The sequence below is a fragment of the Dipodomys ordii genome, unplaced genomic scaffold (assembly GCF_000151885.1).
Source record: "Dipodomys ordii isolate 6190 unplaced genomic scaffold, Dord_2.0 Scaffold1, whole genome shotgun sequence".
Taxonomy (NCBI): Eukaryota; Metazoa; Chordata; class Mammalia; order Rodentia; family Heteromyidae; genus Dipodomys; species Dipodomys ordii.
In genome coordinates, this window is record NW_012267217.1 from 39,435,465 (window position 1) to 39,457,364 (window position 21,900).

Here is a 21,900-nt window from a genome sequence, read left to right on the forward strand (position 1 = left end):
CAAAGGAGGAGGATACAATGCTTGGTAAGAAATGTATGCATTATCCTGCCCATGTAATTGTAACCCCTCTGTACAGTATGTTCACAAATAAAATTAAATTAAAAAAAAACACATAAGCTTTTTATCAACTGCTTTCAGTCTACCTCTATTGATTATTTTGTATGGCCCTTAATGATGTTGAAAATAGTTCTCTATTGCTGTAAGTGGCAAAACAATACTCTTAAACCCAGAATACTCCAGTGTGGCTTAGGGAACTTTCAAACTGTAAGAGGGTTTGAAACCACTCCTAAGTCAAGATAGTATTACTCTCAGGTTTGTGTCTTTTAAGCTGCTTTTGCCATTTTGCCATCTTGCCATCATAAATAGTAGATCAGTATTGATAATAAACTATTAACACTAATCTGTATGTATGCTAAGTCTCAGGTGATTGTCTAGGCATTTTAGGTTGCTGGCAGCACTGAAAAGAATACCTGATACTTTAAAACTATGTCAGTTACCATGTTTAAAAGGTTACATGAAATTAATTGTTTACCTGATTTCTTAAAAGTTTTGCAATTAAGATACTGAACCACCAGGCAAGTGGCTCATGCCTGTCATCTAAGCCAGGCTGGGCAGGAAAGCCCATGAGACTTTTATCTCTGATAAACTACCAGAAAACTTCAGCTGTGGTTCAAGTCATAGAGAGCTTGCCTTGAGCTGAAGAGCTGAGGGACAGTGCCCAGGCCCAAAGTTCAAGCCTCAGGACTGACAAAAAAAAAAAAAAAGAAAGAAAAGAAAAGGATACTGAACCACAGCATTATAGAATGCTTTTTTCTTTTGTTTATGTTTTTGAGTGAGTATTAGGGTTTGAACTCAGGACTAGAGTTCAATAGCAATGGCCACAGCCTGGGAAGTAAATCTTTATGTCTCTAACTATATGACTATTTATATGTAGTTTGAAATCATGATTTTTAGCCACTGACTGTTATGAAAGTAGTAAGATCACAAGAAATATATGTGGAGCAAACATTTACTAAGATACTCAAATCTTAATTTAAGACTGGACTGGTAGCTGGGCGCCAGTGGCTCACTCCTGTAATCCTAGCTACTTAGGAGACAGAGATCTGAAGATCGAGGTTTAAAGCCAGCCCTGGCAGGACTGTCCTACAGGAGAGTCCGTGAGACTCTTATCTCCAATAAACCACTCAGAAAACCAGAAGTAGTGCTATAGCTCAAGTGGTAGAGCACTAGCTTTGAGCTGAAGAGATAAGGGACAGCGAGTGCCCAGGCCCCAAGTTCAAGCCTCATAACCGGCCAAAAAATAAATAAAAAGGACTGGTAAAAAATGGCTACTTACTTTAGTTCCTGAGCTATCAACAGCTATCGAATCCACACTTCCAGCATGACCTCTGCAGCAGTGTAAGGCTTTCACCTTGTTTCTCTCTACATTCCACTCCCATAAAAGGATAGTCTGATCCATAGATGCACTCAGCAGTAAGCAAGACAAATTGTCTTAAGAAAGAACAAGAAACAAATTAGTATAAAGTTTTATTTATTACTATTATTTTTGCCAGTCCTGGGGCTTGAACTCAGGGCCTAGGCACTGTCCCTGAGCTTCTTTTGCTTGAGACTAGCACTCTACCACTTGAGCCACAGGGCCACTTCTGTTTCTTTTTCTGTTTATGTGGTACTGAGGAAATGAACCAAGGGCTTCATGCATGCTAGGCAAGCACTCTACCTAGGCCACATTCCTAGCCACAGTATAAGGTTTTGTTTTTTTTTTCAGCCCCACCCCAGTATGAGGTTTTAAATACACTGCATTCCAAACTAAATGTTCTGTATTTTTGTTGTTGATTAAAAGAAAAAAGAAGTTACCTGATTATCAGTGGCTCATGCCTATACGTGGAGGACTGAGAATGCAGCTTATGGCCAGCTCTGACAGAGAAGTTAGAGAGACTCCTTTTCATAGCTGGGCACAATGGCATGAGCCTGTCAGAAGCTATGTACAAGACTAAATCTAGAAATATCATGGTTCTAGGCTAGCCCTGGCAGGAAAGTCAAGACTCCGCCTCAATGGAAAGATTCTGGACATGGCTGAGAAGGCCTGTCATCTCAGCCAGGAAAGAAAACCTAAAATAGGCACATGTCCAGGTAGGAAGCAAGATTCAGTTGCAAAAATAATCAGTGTAGAGTGCCTGCCTGGCAAGCATGAGGAAGAGTTCAAACTCCAGTACCAACCAAAAAATAAAATAATTCATATGGCTAGCTTTTAAAAGAAAGCTAACATGTTGTAAAGAGAAGAGTCTTTAAGCTATAATCCCAGCACAGGGAGAAAGCTAAAACAGGAGGATGGTAAGAGACATGCTAATTGGCTACAGAGTGTCAGACCAGCTTGGGCATCATGGTGAGACCCTCCTTGCTCCTGTCAAAAAAAGTTTCTTGAAAAAACAGAAACATTACTTGAATTGAAATATACATTATTTGAGCCGGGCGCTGGTGGCTCACGCCTGTAATCCTAGCTACTCAGGAGGCTGAGATCTGAGGATCTCAGTTCAAAGCCAGCCCGGGCAGGAGAGACCGTGAGACTCCTATCTCCAATAAACCACCAGAAAACCGGAAGTGGCGCTGTAGCTCAAGTGGTAGAGCGCTCACCTTGAGCTGAAGAGCTGAGGGACAGCGCCCAGGCCCAGAGTTCAAGCCCCACGACCGACCAAAAAAAAAAAAAAAGAAATATACATTATTTGAAACAATTTCATTCCTCTTAGTTTAAGCAGAGTCCTACCTTTTTTCACCCAAGCTACATCTTTTACAACATCTATATGTCCTACAATGGTCATTATTGATTTTCCTTCCAAGGACCAGATCCGGGAAGTCTTATCATAAGAACCAGTCAAAATCCTATGAAGAGAAAAACAAAAAACTAAAATACAAAAGTCATGAAAATTAGTTATGTTTCTATGACAATGACAAAGTAAACCTTGAGATTATATTATGTTTTTCTTTTTTTCTTCCCCCACTCTCTTTCTTTCCTTCCTTCCTTCTTTCTTCCTAGCCAGTACCATAGCTAAACTCAAGGACCTTGTACTTACTCAGCTTGTTTACTTTTGGCCTGGTACTCTACAACTTAAGCCATGTCTCCAGCCTAGAGATTATACTTTTAAACTCCTTATGAAGATAAAGATTGCCATATATTCTTTTTTTTTTGGTTCAGTCATGGGACCTGAACTCTGGGCCTGGGCACTGTCCCTCAGCTCTTCAGCTCAAGGCTAGTGCTCTACCACTTGAGCCACAGTGCCACTTCCGGCTTTTTTCTTTTTGCTTATGTGGTGCTGAGGAATCGAACCCAGGGCCTCATGCATGCAAGGCAAGCGCTCTACCACTGAGCCACCTTCCCAGCCCGCCATATATTCTTATACCAGGTGTTACACTTTACTTTTTCTTACATACTTAAACTTAAAAACTCATTTACACTGAGGTTGTAAATATTACCAATCTCAGAACAACTAGGCAAATTGCTTATAATTCCTAATGGTCTTTTATAATTAGCCAGTGAAAATGATTAGACCAGGACTGGAGACATAGCTTAAGTAGAAAACTTAACTAGCATGGATAAGGCCCTGGGATTGATTCCTAGCACACAACAAAAAAACAAAATAAAAAGCAAAACCATGTAAATAAAAGTAAACCCAATAAAAAGATTACTTTGAAAAGAAACAGCAGGCAGGTACTAGTAGCTCATGCCTGTATTCTTAGCTACTCAAGAGGCTTAGATCTGAGGATCGTGGCTCAAAGCCAGCTTGGGCAGGAAAGTCCATGACTCCTATCCCCAATAAACCACCAGAAAACCAGAAGTGGTGCTGTGGCTTAAGTGGTAGAGCACTAGCCTTGAGCTGAAGGACAGCCACCAGGCCCAGAGTTAAAGCCGCATGACCAAACAAAAACAACAAAAATAAGAAAAAGAAAACGTTTTGTAATAATTATAGCATCTCATTCTTTGAAAAGCTCTTCTTATGATCTACTTTTGAAGTGTTTTCTACAAATAATGCCAGTATATATTTCCTCTGAACTATCCTTGATTCTAGAATGCGGACTTTAGCCTTGAAATGGCATGATCTATATTTTCAGGGAAGTGGTCAGGAAACCTGTGGCTATAATTATTTTTTCCTTTCTGAAATAAATTGTATTCCCAGTCTTAAAAGCAACTTACTTACACAAGCCAAATAAATGCTTGAAGACACCTGACGTGTGCATAATTAGGCACAAATATTACAAAAACATCTTGAAACAGGAAAGAAGCCTATTAATAAATACCTATTTCCTTCTTGAATACATTGAAAGCAAAGTACGTTGAAAGCAAAGATCTTTCTTTCTGGCATGGTCACCAATCTATTGATCTAAATTATCTATCTATATCACAAAACATATTTTACAAAGAATAAAGATTCAGAAAAATATTCATGTAGAGAACTAAAAGAAAAAAACAACTAAAGGAAATACATAAGAAAAGCGAGTAACATTTGTCTGGCAATACCATTCCTCCGTCCCTTCTATTGAACTGATCCAGTCATCATGGAGCATGCATTGCTCTGGTTGGGGTGCAGTGTACTTTTCCACATATTCTAGTTCCACAACCTCTTCCTAGTAACAGAGAAACCACAAATCAGGTGGCAGTCTTAAAGGCAAACCCATTTAAGTAAAAGTAAATCCAGTAAAAAGATAACTTTGAAAAGAAAAAGCAAGGGCTGGGAAGGTGGCTCAGCGGTAGAGCGCTTGCTTTGCAATGCATGAGGCCCTGGGTTCGATTCCTCAGCACCACATAAGCAAAAAGAAAAAAAAAGCCGGAAGTGGCGCTGTGGCTCAAGTGGTAGAGCGCTAGCCTTGAGCTGAAGAGCTGAGGGACAGCACCCAGGCCCAGAGTTCAGGCCCCACAACCGGACCAAAAAAAAAAGAAAAGAAACAGCAAAATAAGAAAAAAAATAGAGATAACTTTGTGTGATAATTCTAGCATCTCATTCTTTGAAAAGTAAGCTCCTTACCAGGCACTGGTGGCTCACGCTGAGAAGATCATGGTTCAAAGCCAGCCTATACAGGAAAGTCTGTGAGACACTCTTCAGTTAAACATTAAAAAAAAAAAGCCATAGGTGGAACTGTGGCTCTAAGTGGTAGAGTGCTAACCTTGAGTGAGAAGAGCTCAGGGACGGTGCCCAGGCCCTGAATTCAAGCTCTATGACCGATTTAAAAAAAAAAAAAGAAGGTACTCATAAGGAGTTTACTCCTATGGTTGGTTGGTTGTGGGGCTTGAACTTGTGGCCTGAGTACTGTCCCTGAGCTCTTTTGTTCCAAGCTAGCACTTTACCACTTTGAACCATAGCTCCACTTCAGTTTACTGGTGGTTATCTAGAGATAAAGAGTCTCATGGACTTTCCTGCCCTGGCTTGCTGTGAACTATGATTTTCAGACCTCAGCCTCCTGAGTAGGTAGGATTACAGGCATGAGCCACCAGTACAGCTCTATGATCCACTTTTTTTTTTTTTTTTGTCCATCATGGGGCCTGAACTCTGGGTCTGGGCACTTGCCCTCAGCTCTTCAGCTCAAGGCTAGTGCACTACCACTTGAACCACAGCACCACTTCCGGCTTTTTCTGTTTATGTGGTGCTGAGGAATCGAACCCAAGGCCTCATGCATACAAGGCAAGCACTCTACCACTGAGCCACCTTCCCAGCCCTCTATTATCCACCTTTGAAATATAGTACTATAAAGACAAAGGACTCCCAATTTAACCTATCACCTTCATATTTGATCTCTACATACTCAGAAAACTTGGAACCATTTGAAAAGAGGACATTGTATTTATTACTTGACTTATAGAATTATAATCCCTTTGTACAATTCCTTACTTAATAATTAAAAAGGTAAGACACTTCATCTGATCTAACAAAAGCTAAGGGTAATAAAAGAAATATCAGCAGTTTTGAAAAACATTTGTGAGAAGTGGAAAGGGTGAAATATAAAAAACATAAACTTTCTAAAAAATCATGAAAATATATTATTTTTTTTTTTTTTTGGGTCCGGTTGTGGGACCTGATCTCTGGGCCTGGGTGCTGTCCCTCAGCTCTTCAGCTCAAGGCTAGCGCTCTACCACTTGAGCCACAGCGCCACTTCTGGCTTTTTTTTTCTTTTTGCTTATATGGTGCTAAGGAATCGAACCTAGGGCCTCAGGTTTGCAAGGCAAGCGCTCTACCACTGAGCCACCTTCCCAGCCCCTGAAAATATATTATTAATGGGAACAGAGATTCTGTTTGGCATGACAAACAGTTCCAGAAATGGTGGTAGTAACAGCTGCACAAACTTGTGGATGCACCTCATATTTCTCAATAGTACACTGAAAATAATGACTAAAATGTAAATTTTACCACAGATTTTTCTAAAATACCTATAATTATAAAAGCAATTACTTTCACAAATAATAATAATATTCACTTGTATTTTCTTTAATAAAATATTTGCAGAAGTTTCAAAATATAATAAAATCGAAGCTGACATTTCCAGGGAAAAACAACAATTAAAACAATCTTGTTTTTGATTAAGGCTGATTCTATAAGGAATTAAATATCTATAATATTTGATGATGCCGTAAGTAAAATAGAGAACGAAGTACTTGGATTTACCGTTGAAATATTCTCCAGTTCCATGTGTTTGACCAAGGGCATTCGAAGGAACTGGCCCTTAATAAGGAAATCAAACTCCACATATTTGTGGAACTCTAAAAAAAATAAGTAAATAACAAGAGTAAATTAGTATCACTCTTAAGATCTGAGGTGTAACAACATATCAGACAAAAGTATTACAATAGCTGGGTGCCCGTGGCTCACACCTGTAATCCTAGTTACTCAGGAGGCTGAGATCTGAGGATCTCAGTTCAAAGCCAGCCCATGAAAACCGGAAGTGACACTGTAGCTCAAATGGTAGAGCACTAGCCTTGAGCTGAAGAGCTAAGGGACAGCGCTCAGGCCCAGAGTTCAAACCCACAACCGACAAAAAAAAAAAAAAGGTATTACAATATATATTCTGATTTTTTTTTCTTGGCATTTTTTTTCCCCTGGGGCTTGAACTCAGGGCCTAGGCACTATCTCTTAGCTTCTGTGCTCAAGGCTAGCACTCTTACCATTTGAGCCACAGTTCTACTTCCAGCTTTTTGGTGGTTAACTGGATATAAAAGTATCACAGGGGCTGGGAAGGTGGCTCAGTGGTAGAGTGCTTGCCTTGTATGCATGAAGCCCTGGGTTGGATTCCTCAGAGCCACATAAGCAGAAAAAGCTGGAAGTGATGCTGTGGCTCAAGTAGAGCACTAGCCTTGAGCTGAAGAGCTGAAGGACAGCGCCCAGGCCCAGAGTTCAAGCCCCATGACCGACAAAAAAAAAAAAAAAAAAGTATCAAAGACTTTCCTGCCTGGGCTGACTTTTAACTGCGAATGTAAGATCTCAGCCTCTTGAGCAGCTAGAATTTATAGGCATGAGCCACTGGTACCTGCTGACAATGTGATTTTTTAAAGAACAGAACTTTATTCTCTTGGCATTCATACATTGTTGTTTTTGTTATTACTTTTTTAAAATAAACTTGGAACACAAAAAAGAAAATTCCGATAAGACTAGCATTTTGTTATTACATAAATACTCAAATATACAGTTATTTTACTCTGTGCTTCACTAACAGTGATGCATAAGCAGTAAAATGCTTGTATTATACTTCTATAATCCAGCCCACAAAGCACCTTGCTAGTATACTAAAAATTATTACAGAATTCATATGTTGAGTTCAAAAAACCAGGAAATATGTAATTTGATATAGTTAGTGGCACTGTGCCCTCTCCTAACTTCTCAAGAATATATATACCCACCATTTTTAGCCTCCAGCAATTTATTGATGATGTTACTAAGGTCAGCAACTTCAGAGGTGGCAGGTATTGAGAAGGGAACATCATCCACTGCATATCTATACAAAGGAAATAACATGTCAAAACCAAGTCTACAGATTTTTAAGAAATGTTCATTCACTTAAACATTTATTAGGTGCCTAATACATATTAGGAATTATAATTTTCTTTTTTATTAGTATATATTAATTGTAGGGGGCGGGGAGGCAATTTCATTGAAATTTCCATACATACATACAATGTATCCTAATCCAACTCGTCCTCCCCACCCCGATATTATTTTGCAATACACAGCAAACAAAATGAATTAATAGATCTATTCTTAAAAAAAGACTATAATCAAATGCAATGAGTTTATGTAAAAACAGTAATATTGTATATGTATTTTACATACATATTTATCCACATGTATATACATAGAGAAGGAAGGGAAATGGAGGAGGGGAGAGGGAGGAGAAAGGGAGAGACAAGAGGAATATAACAGAAGGGGGAAGATAGGTTTTTCAACCAAAGAAGAGCTGAAGAGGGCTGGGAAGATGGCTCAGTGGTAGAGTGCTTGCCTTGCATGCCTGAGGCCCTGGGTTCGATTCCTCAGCACCACATAAGCAAAAAAGAAAAAAGCCGGAGGTGGCGCTGTGGCTCAAGTGGTAGAGCGCTAGCCTTGAGCTGAAGAGCTGAGGGACAGTGCCCAGGCCCCAGAGTTCAGGCCCCACTACCGGACCCCCCCCCAAAAAAGAAGAGCTGAAGAATAATGGGGTTTGAATGAATATATAAGGAAGATTTTTGTTTGTTTGTTTTGGTCAGTCTTGGGGCTTGAATTCAGGGCCTGGGCTCTGTCCCTGAGCTTTTTCTTTCAAGGTGAGTGCTCTATCATTTTGACCCAAAGGAGTACCAGCTTCCTGGTGGTTAATTGGAGATGAGTCTCATGGACTTTCCTGCTTGGACTGACTTTGATCCCCAGCTCTCAGCCTCCTGAGTAGCTAGGATTATATCTATATTAGTATTTTTGCCAGGTACAGAGTAGGCAGGAAATGGGAGTTGGGAGAAACAGTAGTTGGGAAAGCCCTTATTTCAGAAAGTGAGATTTTACTTTAGGCGGTAACTGCAACTGAAGGTGAAAGATGTGCATGGAGTGTTTTCAATACTGTATTACAGGAAATAGCTTTAATTTCTGCAGGCAACAAGGTGCTACTAGAATAGCTAATTAGATCTTTCTGGCTGTGGAATAGAGTGGGTTAGACATGACAGGAAGCAGATTAGATGACACAGAATATGAGAAAATATTTTTAACTTACATATCTGATAAGGAACTTGTATCTGGAATATATAAACATTTTACCACTTAGTTCTAAAAACAACCCAAGAACATTTGAATAGACAGTTTTCCAGAGAAATAGAGATGACCAATAGGCACATGAAAAGATCCTCATCATTTGTCATCAGGGAGATGCAAATCAAACTATAATGAAATATCACTTCACATTCATTAGGATGGCTACAATGCAAAAGACAGATAATGAAGTGCTGGTAAGGCTACCACCATCAAGATAAAGCTGAGTATTTCCATCCAAGGGAATGGTGTCAGAAACTCACTGAGTTTCTGCTGCTGACCCTCTGTGTAAAGAACAGAAGAGTTGGGCTGGGAAGGTGGCTCAGTGGTAGAGCGCTTGCCTTGCATGCCTGAGGCCTGGGTTCAATTCCTCAGCACCACATAAGCAAAAAGAAAAAAGCCGGAAGTGGTGCTGTGGCTCAAGTGGTAGAGTGCTAGTCTTGAGCTGAAGAGCTGAGGGACAGCTCCCAGGCCCAGGCCCAGAGTTCAGGCCCTACGACCGGATCCCCTTACCCCCCCAAAAAAAAGCATAGAAGAGTTATGTGGTCCAGTCAGCAGAGGGAATGACAAAGTTCTCCAGAAATGGCATTTCAGTGCCATTTTCTTGCTATTGAGTAATAGACATTCCCATTACAGACCAAGGAAAACTTGAAAGAGAAAAGTACAGTCTAACGGGGTTAAATTGTGGATGCCAATCTAAATGGTCTCAACTGTTTTTTTTTTTTTTTTTGGTCGGTTGTGTGGCTTGAACTCTGGGCCTGGGCGCTGTCCCTCATATCTTCACAGCTCAAGGCGAGCACTCTACCACTTGAGCCACAGCACCACTTCTGGTTTTCTGGTGGTTTATTGGAGATAGGAATCTTACAGGCTGGCTTTGAACCATGATCCTCAGATCTCAGCCTCCTGAGTAGCTAGGATTACAGGCCTGAGCCACCAGCATCCGGCAGTCTTTTTTTTTTTTTTTTTAAGGAGAGAATTATATTCCTGGACTAACATACTACTGTGATTCCCATCTAAGACACAAAGAGCTAGCATAATACACAAATTTTTCAATTTTTCTAAAGATGATAATTACCAATGTGCTGCCACAAAGTCCTGAACAAATAAGGTTAAAAAAAAACTAACAAACCACTCAAGATTTGGTGTCTTGTTACTTCATGTGTCCAGCAACACAACACAGAGTACAGTCCTTAAGAAGCAATGTAGTAAGGAAAGTAAAGAAGAAGCTGCAGAATATGAGAACTTTTGACCAAAACGATGAAGGAAGCTGGAGAAAATTGCCAGGAACAGATTGGTAAGAGATGAAGGCTGTAACCTCTGAGAGATTCTACTTCTGAGTCAGGTAAACAAGTATTTCCAGCCAGACACCAGTGGCTCATGCCTAGCTACTGAGGCTGAGATCTGAGGAGTTCAGTTCAAAGCCAGCCTACGTAGGAAAGTTAGTGAGTCTAATCTGTACTAGCTACCAAAAAAAGAAATAAAAGAAAAAAAGAAGGAAAGAAAAGAAAAGGCCAAAGTGGAGCCATTGCTTAGGTGGTAGAGTGCTAGACTTGAGCAAAAGGGTTAGGGGCAGAGCCCAGGCCTTAAGTTCAAGCATAGGACTGGCACTAATAATAGTAATAGTAGTAGTAGTAGTAAGTAAGAAGTAGTACTTGAGATCACAAATGACCAGACATCAAAAAATGTGTTAGTAAAGATATGGAAAAATTGGAACCCTCATATATTGCTGGTGGTAATGAAAAATGGTAATTTCTTTGAAAAACAGTCTGGCAGATCCTCAAAAAGTAAAATGTAAAATTACTATCTCACCCAGGAACTCCACATCTAAGTGGAGAAATGAAAACACATGTTCACACAACTTGTACATGAATGTTCATATAACCACTATTCATAATAACCAAAATGTGCAAACAACCTAACTGAACAAGAATAGGAATGTGTGATATATCCATTAAAACATTTGGTCAGAGAAGAAATAAAATACTAAAATATAGTACAACATGGATGAAAACAGCATAGTGAATGATAGAATCCAGTCATAGAAGACTACAAATTAAGACATTCCAAATTATAAAAAATGTCCCAAATAGACAAATCTGTATAGCCAAGTGGTAGCTAAGAGAATACTTAGGACTGGAATATTACTGAGAAATGTTCTAAAAATTGACTGTGGTAATGGCTGCACAATTCTGCATACTACACTTTGAGTAATTACAGCTATACATTTATCATGCCCCATCCCAAGGTTAGCCATTTAGTCCCTAAAAACATAACAAAAGTTAAAAATTAGTTTTTACTTTATACATACATATTTTAATTTTATTTATTTTTGTCGGTTGTGGGGCTTGAACTCTGGGCCTGGGTGCTGTTCCTCACTCAGCTCCTTCAGCTCAAGGCTAGTGATCTACCACTAGAGCCACAGCACCACTTCTGGTTTTCTGGTGTTTTTTTGGAGATAAGAATCTCAGGGACATTCCTGCCTTGGCTGGCTTTGAACTGTGATCCTCAGATCTCAGCCTCCTTAGTAGCCAAGATTACACATGTTAGCCTCCAGCGCCAGGCTTACTTAATATTTTGGCCAGTAAAATGTAGGGGGAAGCACAATTCTTTTTCTCACAAGCATACATACCCAGTATATGTAAATTGTTTAAGTGTGCATTTAATATTACCCTCCATTTTACTGACCAAAATGCATTAACTCAAAGGAAGAAAACTTTTAGTTTCTCAATTTTGTTATGTTTTGGAGAACCTAGCCATACACCACACACACACAAACACGTGAGCACACATGCATGCACACTCCCACAGAGCACTTATCAATTTATTTCCAGTGTTAAAATAGTGGTTTAATTGTTGATGTAATTCAGGGGTTGGAGGCTTGCCTCAGGTAGCAGGGTGCCTGCCAATGAGTAAAAAGTGTCACATAGCAAGTTTGAGTCCTGGTCTCAGCTGGAAAATTTTTTTTTTCATTTAAAAATATAGTTATACTAGTGCACTGCTTAATATTAAAATAGTAAGGCCAAGTATATAAACTTATGTACACTGATCATATGACATATATACACAAATTTTAAAAAGACAGTATTAATTCAGGTGGAAGTTTTCTACTTTATGCAATCTTAATACGACATATACGTATTACTTATGATTACACCAGAAAAACTTGAGAAAGGCTTACAGCATTATTGAGAAGACAAGGCAAATACAAAAAAGGACCACAACATACACAGGGCAGCACATAATTAGGTTTGAAATGAGTGCTACACACCGAGGGAACCACTCATAAAATGTTTTGCTGGTATACACCAATAACACAGATACAGATATACACACAGAGATCTAGACCATAGCCCTATCAATAAATACAGACCCGAATCAAGAAATACCTATGGATGCACCTCACCTAAGCCCCTCTTTGGAGACCCACTGCTTCGCTCAGAAAAGCATCTTTCTAGCACGTCCTCGAAAAGAAAATGAAGTGTTTTGGAACCCGTGAACCACGACCCCGCAGGGCGCGCAGGGCAGCGCCGCGGCTCCCGCTCGGGCCCGCCGCGCGGTGACAGCCCACTCGAGGCCCTTCCGTTTGCGCCGCGCACCATCAGCTTAGCCGGAGTCACGCGACCGGGCAGGAAGGAGGCGGGGGGGGGGCCGTCGGGGGTCGGTCCCAGAGACTCCCCGAGGAGCCGTCGCGAGGCGCCGCGTCAGGTGAGCAGGCGCCGGGCTCGGGTGCGAGCACGGGGGGAGGGGTAGGGAGAAAGGGAGGGGGGGACCGAGCTGACAGCCGGGACCGCGGGGACCGCGGGGGCAGAGCGGCCGTCGGGGGGCTCCGAGGGGAGCCGCCTACTTACTTCTTGTTGTCGGTGAAGAAGCGAGCTTGGAGCTGAGCCATGGCGGAATACACCAAGAAGACCTGCTCACTCGAACGTGCGTTTAGCGGCCAGAGGCCCGGATCCGGCCTCTCAAGACACAAACGGGGAGGCGAAACCCTGGCGAGGCGTGCGGGAACCGCGGTGGCCGACCCGCTTCCCAGAGCAAGTCCACGAGGGGGCCCAGCCCCCAAACATCAACTACCGAGTCCTAGATGGACGACGCATCGATTAGCAGAGCGTAGTCTTAAAGGCAACGTGTCCTCATAACCTTTTTAAGGCTTCCTCCCATAGCTTTAGACCTGTGTCCAACGAGGAAGACACGGAAATGCCCTCCTCAAATGCCTTAGAAAAAGGGAAAGAGAAAAGGGCTGATTTTTACACGGGATGCCTCAGACTAACTCCTCTGTACTACAACCCCCAGAAAGCAGCGCGTCTCGGCGCTCTGACCGCTGGGAAATGCAGTTTTTTTGCTCAACGGCTTGCATTAAATCCTCCTGACTTCAGATTGCCCCCGCGTTCAGCTTTGACTGACTAAAGTCTCGCACCGTTTCTTTGCCATTCATATTCACAAGCACAACCTGGCTTCTCACCTGTTGTTTCACGCTTTCAGATCCCGAAGGGCCAAGGGCGGAAATACGAGAAGAGAACGAATCGGAAGGGACCGGGCGACGGTGGCCGACGGTGGCCCTTTCCTACTGGACTGCCCCGCCCCTCCGGGAGCAGTGCGCCTGCGCAGTGCGCTGGTCTCCACGGCAGGGCCTCGGAGCCAAGACGAGGTTGAGTAGACTCGTTTTGAATTTTCTCCCCTCTGCTCCGGCGGACTTCCCTCCTGGCCTCGTGGGGCTCTCGGCGGCGATTGGGCTGGGGGAGCTGGAGGTTTGGCAGAGCTGCCTGTGCCGACGTGCGGGACTCTCCCTCCCAACCCCCCTTTTCTCCCTCCCGCCTCCTCCCGTCACCTCCTGACCCGCGGGGGCCGGGAGCCGTCGGGGCTGGGAGCCGCCGGCCGCCCCCGGCCCCGTCGCCGCCGGAGCGGACGGCACCTCGCCTTCCGTGGGGCCTGTTCGGGGCCCTCCATGGCCGGGCCTTTGCCCCGGCCCGCCCCGGAGTAGGGCTCGCGGAAGCCGGGCTGGCCGGCTAGAGGAGGAGGCTGAGTGTGTGTTGAGGGTTGCGGAGCCCGTGAACGCGCCACCACCTCCAGGAAGAACCTGGACCCCCGGGCGGCGGCGCGCCCTGGGCGGCTCCGCGGCGCCTCGTCTTTGCGGGTCCTGGCCCCCCTTCTGAGCCGTTTTGTACTTCATGTTTAGAAGAGGAGAAATCGTCCTTCCCTACCTGCCTCTTTGCTTTTGGCTTTTTGTCTCGAAGTTACTCAAAGGCCGCCTTGGTTTCAGTGGGCCCGATAATCAATATTAGAGTGCAGTATGGCCGTTTTCCTAAAGGAGGATGGATGGAGATAATAACTAGGTCCCAAAGGCACAGTTTAAGGCGTTCGCCCAAAGAAGCTCCAAGAGGGGGAGGGTCTTCAAGAGACTGCAGTTTAGAATCAGGGTGAACTGGATCGCAAAATGTAAGGGCATAATAGTTGCAGGTGCAGATAAAGATACCTAAAGCTTATCTTTTTTAAATGTTTCTTAAAGATGTACTACAATGAATTGGAGGCCTACTATTTAAGACATCTTTAGAAAAATTAGAAATGATTTTAACGATTGGAAACGAAAGAAAAATCTTAACAATGCCAACGAAAGCATTACTGTTTTCACGTTACTCAACTTTTGTAGAATGCATGCCTAGAACCAGACTGCCTGAGAACCTCTGCTACTTAACCTCTGGGCTACGCTTTCATCAACTGAAAATTAAATGCCACATAAGAAGCTCTTCATAAATGTTATTAACATCGTAAATAGTTATCACGAGAAACTAGAATCTTTACCAACGTGAACAAGTAAGGGAGACTAGGAGGAATGAAATGAGAAAACTTCGGTCCTCAAAGTCCCAGAAAAGTCACTTATGGCCTCTTAATATATCATTAAATGTAAGGATTTACATTTTAACTTTAGGGCGTCTGAAACTTGAACACCTTAATTGAATCCATATTTATGGGTAACATTGGTTAAAATCGCTTTTGAAAATGTATTTGAAATTCTTATTTGAATTTTTATTTGAAATTTATCCAATTAAGAAACTACAGTATCTGGGTTGGGCACCAGTGGCTCATGCCTGCAGCCCTGTCTATTCAGGAGGCTGAGATCTGAGGATCTCTGTTCAAAGCCCAGCTACACCAAATAACCAGGAAAAACTCAGAAGTGGAGCTGTAGCTCAAGTGGTAGAGAGCCAGTCTTGAGTGGAAAAGCTATGGGACAGTGTCCAGGCCCTCAATTCAAGCCTCAATATTGGCACCAAGAAAGGAATATATATATATATGTTGATCTTAATTTGAATAGAAATACAGGTAGATGCAAAGCTTCCATATAGAGTCTGCTTAAGAAGATAAGACAAATTTGCAAAGCAAGTCTTGAATTAACCAAAATACATACAATATTTTATTTGAACTTGTGTGGACCTTTAAAGAAAAATCAGTAAGGTTTTTGTTTTACTGTGTGTGTAGGTACTGAAGCTTGAACTCAGGGCCTTATTCTTGGCTCTCACTCAAGGCTGACACTACCACTTGAGCCACACCTCCAGTTCCAGTTGCTCCTTGTTGAGCACCTAGTGTCATGTTTTGTGTTGCATTCAACAGTGATTTATGTGACTTGTTTGATGTAGCCTTCATTGAGTACTTAGGATAAATAATGCTTTTACTTTTGAGTGGTTGTCATAAGTTTAGTTAGACTTTCTTGGAGGGACAGTAGTGGGATTGAACTCAGCCTCAGGCTTGTTAGTATTTTATCATGAGAGCCATGCCTTTCATTCCTCTTGCTTTTAATTTATTTTTTTACATAGAGCATACCACTTTCCCCCAGCTTGACCTCTAGCTCTTCCTCTATCACCTTTCAAGTGGCTGGAATTACAGCATATACCACTACTTCTGGCATAAATTTTTGGTTCTTTATCATTTCCTGTGGAAAATGTATCCTCATGAGTTTATATTCTTATCTGTAGACCCATAGTATGAATAATAGATTTATGTCTAATATGTATATATATGCATGTATGCATATATACTTCTGTGTGTAATGGCATAATAAATGGAGTCCTTTTTTTCGTCTCCCCGGCCACCTATCCATCTCCTCTTGGTTGGAAAGATTAAAAACAGGGCTTTGTTCATGTTAGTCGAACTCTCAAGCACTCTTCCTTTAAACTTCCCTACCCCTACCCCTCCATTTTTAAGATAATATATAATACAAGCTGGTTTTGAACTCATGATGCTCCTTCCTTCTCATCCTGGAGCTGGAATTAAAGGAATTAATATACCTGGCTGGTTATGTTTTGTTTTATTTTGTTTTTATGCCTCTACTTGGTTTTGAATCTGAACCTAAAGTACGAAAATTATACTAGACCTCCCTTGTCTACAATATTACTTTCCTCAGTTTTAGTTGTATGCTGCCAATATTACATGGAAAATTCCTGAGTTTCAAATTGCATGACTTTCTGAATAGCATAATCTCTTGCTCCACCCTGCCTTGGATATGAATCATCCTTCTGTACTGAGAGGATATCCACTATTGGTACTTACTTGTTCGCTACTTGGTGGTGCTGTTCGTTATCAGATCAGTATCACATCACTTGTGTTCCTCTAACTTCAAGAGTAGCAATGCTGGCAATGCATTTATGATAAAGAGAAGCTGTAAAGTGCTTAAATGAAAAAGTAAAAGTTCTTAATGAAAGGAAAAGGTTATATACTGAAGATAATACCAGATTGTAAGATCTACCGTACAATAAGCTGTGTGAGAGAGCTTCAGATATATAGCTTTCAATGTAGTATTTGTCACAGTAGTTCTAACTTATTACTGTATTTGTTTGTTTGTTTTGTTTTTTGTCTGTGTTGAGGTATAAAATCTGGATGTGGGTGCTGTCCCTGGGCTCCTTTTTGCTTGAGTCTAGCACTCCACCACTTAAGCCATAGAGCCACTTCTGGCTTTTTCTGCTGATTAATTGGAGATAAGAGTCTCACAGACTTTCCTGCCTGGGATAGCTTTGAACCATGATCCTCAGATCTCAGTCTCCTGAGTAGTAGGATCACAGGAGTGAGCCACCAGTGCCTGGCTATTGCTGTTGTTTTTAACATGTTACTCTGCCTTGTTGATGAATTAAGCTTTATAATTGGCTTGTATGTGTAGTAAAAAGGACAGTGTATCTGTTTCTGTACTGTCGATGGTTTCAGGCATCCACTTGGGGCTTAGACTCAAGGGTAAGGTACCATTGTACTGGACAGTTTTAATTTATCCATAAGCAGTAAGATCACTGTGGGTTTATATATCATCATTGTAGAAATGAAGTAATTTGTAAAGCTTTCAAAGAGCAGAGGTGAAAAGTATGTACATAGAGAATAAGAAATGATTAGAAACCAAGATTACAGAGCAGTTTCTAGGAAGGGTTTGCAGTTTTATGGAGGACAGTCAACATAATCAGATGAAGAAAGAAATCTATAAAGTTATGAATAAATATAATTACTGTTGAACAAACTCATAGTTGCGGTATGATCCTTTATAGACATGACAGTGAAGAAATGTACTCAACACTTTACGTATGTAGCTGTAACTCCTCTGTACATCACCTTGACAATAAAATTTTAAAAAATTTAAAAAAAGAAATGACAGTGAATTCAGCTTGGACTTTCTTTTTCTCTGTGTTTACTGTTTCTATATGTAACAGTAAAAGCAACGAAGCACTAGTTTTACAGTTCCTTTTTAACTTTTTAATCTTCATTTAAAAAACCTTCCCCCAACCCACCTGAATCTTCATTTTTTTTTTTTTTAATTTTTTGGGTCCGGTCGTGGGGCCTGAACTCTGGGCCTGGGCGCTGTCCCTCAACTCTTCAGCTCAAGGCTAGCGCTCTACCACTTGAGCCACAGCGCCACTTCCTGCTTTTTTCTTTTTGCTTATGTGGTGCTGAGGAATCGAACCCAGGGCCTCAGGCATGCAAGGCAAGCGCTCTACCACTGAGCCACCTTCCCAGCCCTTCATTTTTTTTATATAGGATGAAACCTCCCTTTATAACATGATATAAAATATTCTAGACAGCAATTTGTCAGAAAAAAGTGGTTAATTATTATTAACTATCTAGATTCTGTATATATTCTTTCTTTGTGTTCCTTTTAACTAATTCTAAGATTCTTGCTTAAGAATACATTTGTCAGTGGTAGGATAGGGGATGTAGGCATAGGGATGGAAGCTTTTATTTACAAGCTTCTTGTGGTTCCAAAAGATGCCCAACAAGAAAATATGCCTAATGAGGAGGAAAATGTTACTTTCTATAAATATTTTTGTTTCTGTGGTAGTTGTAGAATTTGAGTTGTAACAACAGTCCAAATACCTAATTTTAGATAAGGACACTGGCACATGATGATTAAGTAACCTACCTCGATAGTCTTTTCTTCTCTTAACTGAATTGATTGTTGATTCTGTCATGTGAGACTAGAAATAGCTGGTTTGTAATAAAACTAGCACAATGAAATAGTTCTATTTATGTGTGCAAATGTAAAATGTACATTTATATACCTTTTTGTTACAGATAAAATGCAACTGTGAAGATATAGTTACAGCTTTTGTGTTAATGAAACTGCAACAATTATTATGACTCAGTACCCTGAAGATGGAGAACTTCAGCGAACAAAAAGGGCATTTATGGGGGTAATATAATGTTGAGACCTGGAATTTAAACTTCAGCCATTACTTGAAGGTAATTTTTTAATGTTTTGATACTGTCATGCTATCTAGCCCTAGCTGGCCTCAGATTCTTGAGCCTTCTCTTCCTCAGCCTCATGAGTGCTGGGATTGTTGGTATATAGCACAATGTTAGTTATTGAAGATATTAATTTTATTTCTCATTAACTGAAAGTAATAGCTTGATAAAAGGTAACTTGTCTACTACATATTAGTTTAAAAGTAAAATTATTTTTGTATATAGGTTCTTTGTTCTATTTATTGTTACCAGTGGAGAAGAATATTTTATACCTTGATGATATACTAATATTTTTATTCTTAACAACTTTATAGCATGTACTGACATTAAGGATAGATGGGGAAAGTTGGGTATTTTAAGTATTTTGCAATTCTGAGGATTGAAGAAAGTAATGCAAATTGATAAAAGAAATGAGGGATGAAGGAATAATACTTTTGCTACAAATTGTAGAAACTACTAAATAATATTTTTGTTCTGTAACCACAAAAGGCTATATTTCTATAACAACATCGAATTTTCTTTCTGTCAGAGGTGATTTATGGTTGGCAATCTCTCTCCATCAACGTCCTTCCTACCCCTTTACTGGTTTACTGCCCTAGGATGTACATCCTGCTCTCTTCACTGTAGCCTCTAGCTTGGGACTGCTGAGTTCTTTATATGTCTTTTGCAAGTACTATGTCCCAGTCTTGGCTGATATTCTCCTTCCTTTGATTTTGCCTTTACAGAGAGCAGTCATTTTTTAATTTTAGTGAAGTCTAGCTTATCAGTTAAATCTTTCATGGAATATAACTCTAGTATTTTATTTGAAAACTTCATTGTCAAAGGGCACAGTTTTCTCTCGTATGTGGAAGTTAAATCTGAAATATATATGAAAACACATACAGCACTGGATGAATAGTTATACCATCAGACTGACTAAAGTATGGTGTAAGAAAGGGTGGATTGGGGCTGGGAAGGGGCTCAGTGGTAGAGCGCTTGCCTTGCATGCATGAGGCCCTGGGTTTGATTCCTCAGCACTATACAAACAGAAAAAGGCAGAAGTGGTGCTGTGGTTCAAGTGGTAGAGCACTAGCCTTCAGCTGAAGAGTTGAGGGACAGTGCCCAGGCCCCAGAGTTCAAGCCCCACGACAGACCAAAAACAAAACAACAACAAAAAAACAGAAGGGGTGGATATCCATGTTTTAACACCTTTAGTCAATTAACAGTTTGACAAAGTGAATACCAGGAAGCTGAAACATGTCTTATTGGAAAAGGTAAGGGTTAAAGGGAGGGGACAGAGTATGGAAGGTAAATTTAGTCTTATACTCAATGTACATATGTACAGTAGAACTATAGGAAACTTGAGGACAGGTGGGGTTGGGATAGATGAGAGGGGAGGGTAATAGAAGGGGCAACACTAGCTGGGCGCCAGTGACTCACACCTGTACTCCTAGCTACTCAGGAGGCTGAGATATGAGGATCACAGTTCAAGGGCAGCCTGGACAGGAAAGTCTGTGAGACTATTATCTCCAATAAACCACTAGAAAACCGGAAGTGGCGCTGTGGCTCAAGAGGTAGAGCACTTGTCTTGAGTTAAAGAGTGCAAGGACAGCGCCCAAGCCCAGAGTTCAAGCCACATGATGGACAAAAAAAAAAAAAAATTAAATAAGGAGCAACACTGATCAAGATGCATTGCACACATAAATTGACATGTTGAATTGAAACCTGTTTGTACAAGTATTTAAAGATAGTCATTGCCATATCCAAGGTCATCTTGTTTTTCTCCTATAATATCCTCTAGTAATTTTATAATTTTGTATATTACACTTATGTCTTTGATCCGTTTTGAGTTAATTTTTTGAAATATATGTCTATCAAAGTTGACTTTGCTTCATGTCAATGTTCATTTATTCTCGCAACGTTTGTTAAAAACAAAAAAAAACACACTGTCATTTCTCCATTGAATTGCATTTGTTCCTTTATCAAAGATCAATTCATAATATATCTGTGGATCTGTTTCTAGGATCCATTTTCTAGATTTTATTGATTTGCTGACCTAATTTTTTTTTTTATCATGGGGCTTGAACTCAGAGCCTGAGCACTATCTCTGATCTTTTTCCACTCAAAACTAGCACTCTAACACTTTGAGCTACAGCAACACTTTCAGTTTCCTGGTGGTTAATTGGAGATGAGTTTCATAGACTTTCCTGCCCGCACAGGCTTTGAACTGTCATCCTCACATCTCAGCCTCCTGAGTAGCTAGGATTACAGGCATGAGTCACTGGAACCCAGCTGGACTAATCTTTTAAAATTATCACATTGTCATTATTAAATAGTCTAGTCTTAAAGTTCAGGTTGTATTAGTCCTCCGGCATTGCTTTTAGTATTGTGCTAGCTATTCTGGATCTTTTTTTATTATTTTTTTATTTTTTTGGGTCCGATCATGGGACCTAAACTCTGGGCCTGGGCGCTGTCCCTCAGCTCTTCAGCTCAAGGCTAGTGCTCTACCACTTGAGCCACAGTGCCACTTCCGACTTTTTTCTTTTTGCTTATGTGGTGCTGAGGAATCAAACCCAGGGCCTCAGGCATGTAAGGCAAGCGCTCTACCACTGAGCCACCTTCCCAGCCCCTATTCTGGATCTTTTATTTACATAAACTTTAGAATGATTTTTTAATATGTATAATATAAGGTATTTTGAATGGTATTAAGTTGGATCTGTAGATGGAGTTGGAAAGAAGTGACATCTTAATATTGAGTCTACCTATACATAGACTTCTCCATTTACTTAGGTATTTGATTTCTTTTATGAAAATTGTGGAGGTTTTTCCTTGATGGCTCTTCCTGTGTAAATTTTATTAGATTTTCTACCTAAGCAGTTGTTTTTCCTCACTCTCCTCTCTCTCCCCCTTCTCTGTGTATATGTTATGTAAATAGTGTTGTAATTTATTTATTTATTTGTCTTATGGGGCT

At 40.8% G+C, this 21,900-nt stretch overlaps 2 protein-coding genes across 7 annotated transcripts in view; one reads left to right on the forward strand and one right to left on the reverse strand.

The window, feature by feature from the left end:
* The window catches only part of Wdr12 (WD repeat domain 12), a 28,906-nt gene extending 15,422 nt beyond the window's left edge, over nt 1-13,484 (reverse strand). Inside the window, exons 1-6 of the mRNA XM_013034915.1 lie at nt 13,091-13,484; nt 7,877-7,971; nt 6,648-6,742; nt 4,511-4,617; nt 2,762-2,877; nt 1,333-1,491 (exon numbers count right to left, since the gene is read on the reverse strand). Of these exons, the coding sequence (XP_012890369.1) occupies nt 1,333-1,491; nt 2,762-2,877; nt 4,511-4,617; nt 6,648-6,742; nt 7,877-7,971; nt 13,091-13,131 (613 nt within the window). The 5' untranslated portion in view covers nt 13,132-13,484. The remainder of the gene's footprint in view (nt 1-1,332; nt 1,492-2,761; nt 2,878-4,510; nt 4,618-6,647; nt 6,743-7,876; nt 7,972-13,090) is intronic.
* A 342-nt stretch (nt 13,485-13,826) lies between these two features.
* Carf (calcium responsive transcription factor) overlaps nt 13,827-21,900 on the forward strand; it is a 68,179-nt gene continuing 60,105 nt past the window's right edge. For 5 of the 6 annotated variants that reach the window (XR_001174849.1, XM_013011183.1, XM_013011152.1 and 2 more), the window contains exons 1-2: nt 13,827-13,887; nt 18,780-18,947. The gene's annotated coding sequence lies outside the window, so the exon portion shown is untranslated. Of the gene's footprint in view, nt 13,888-15,022; nt 15,141-18,779; nt 18,948-21,900 lie in introns of those variants that run through there. The other variant, XM_013011159.1, reaches the window with a different exon arrangement.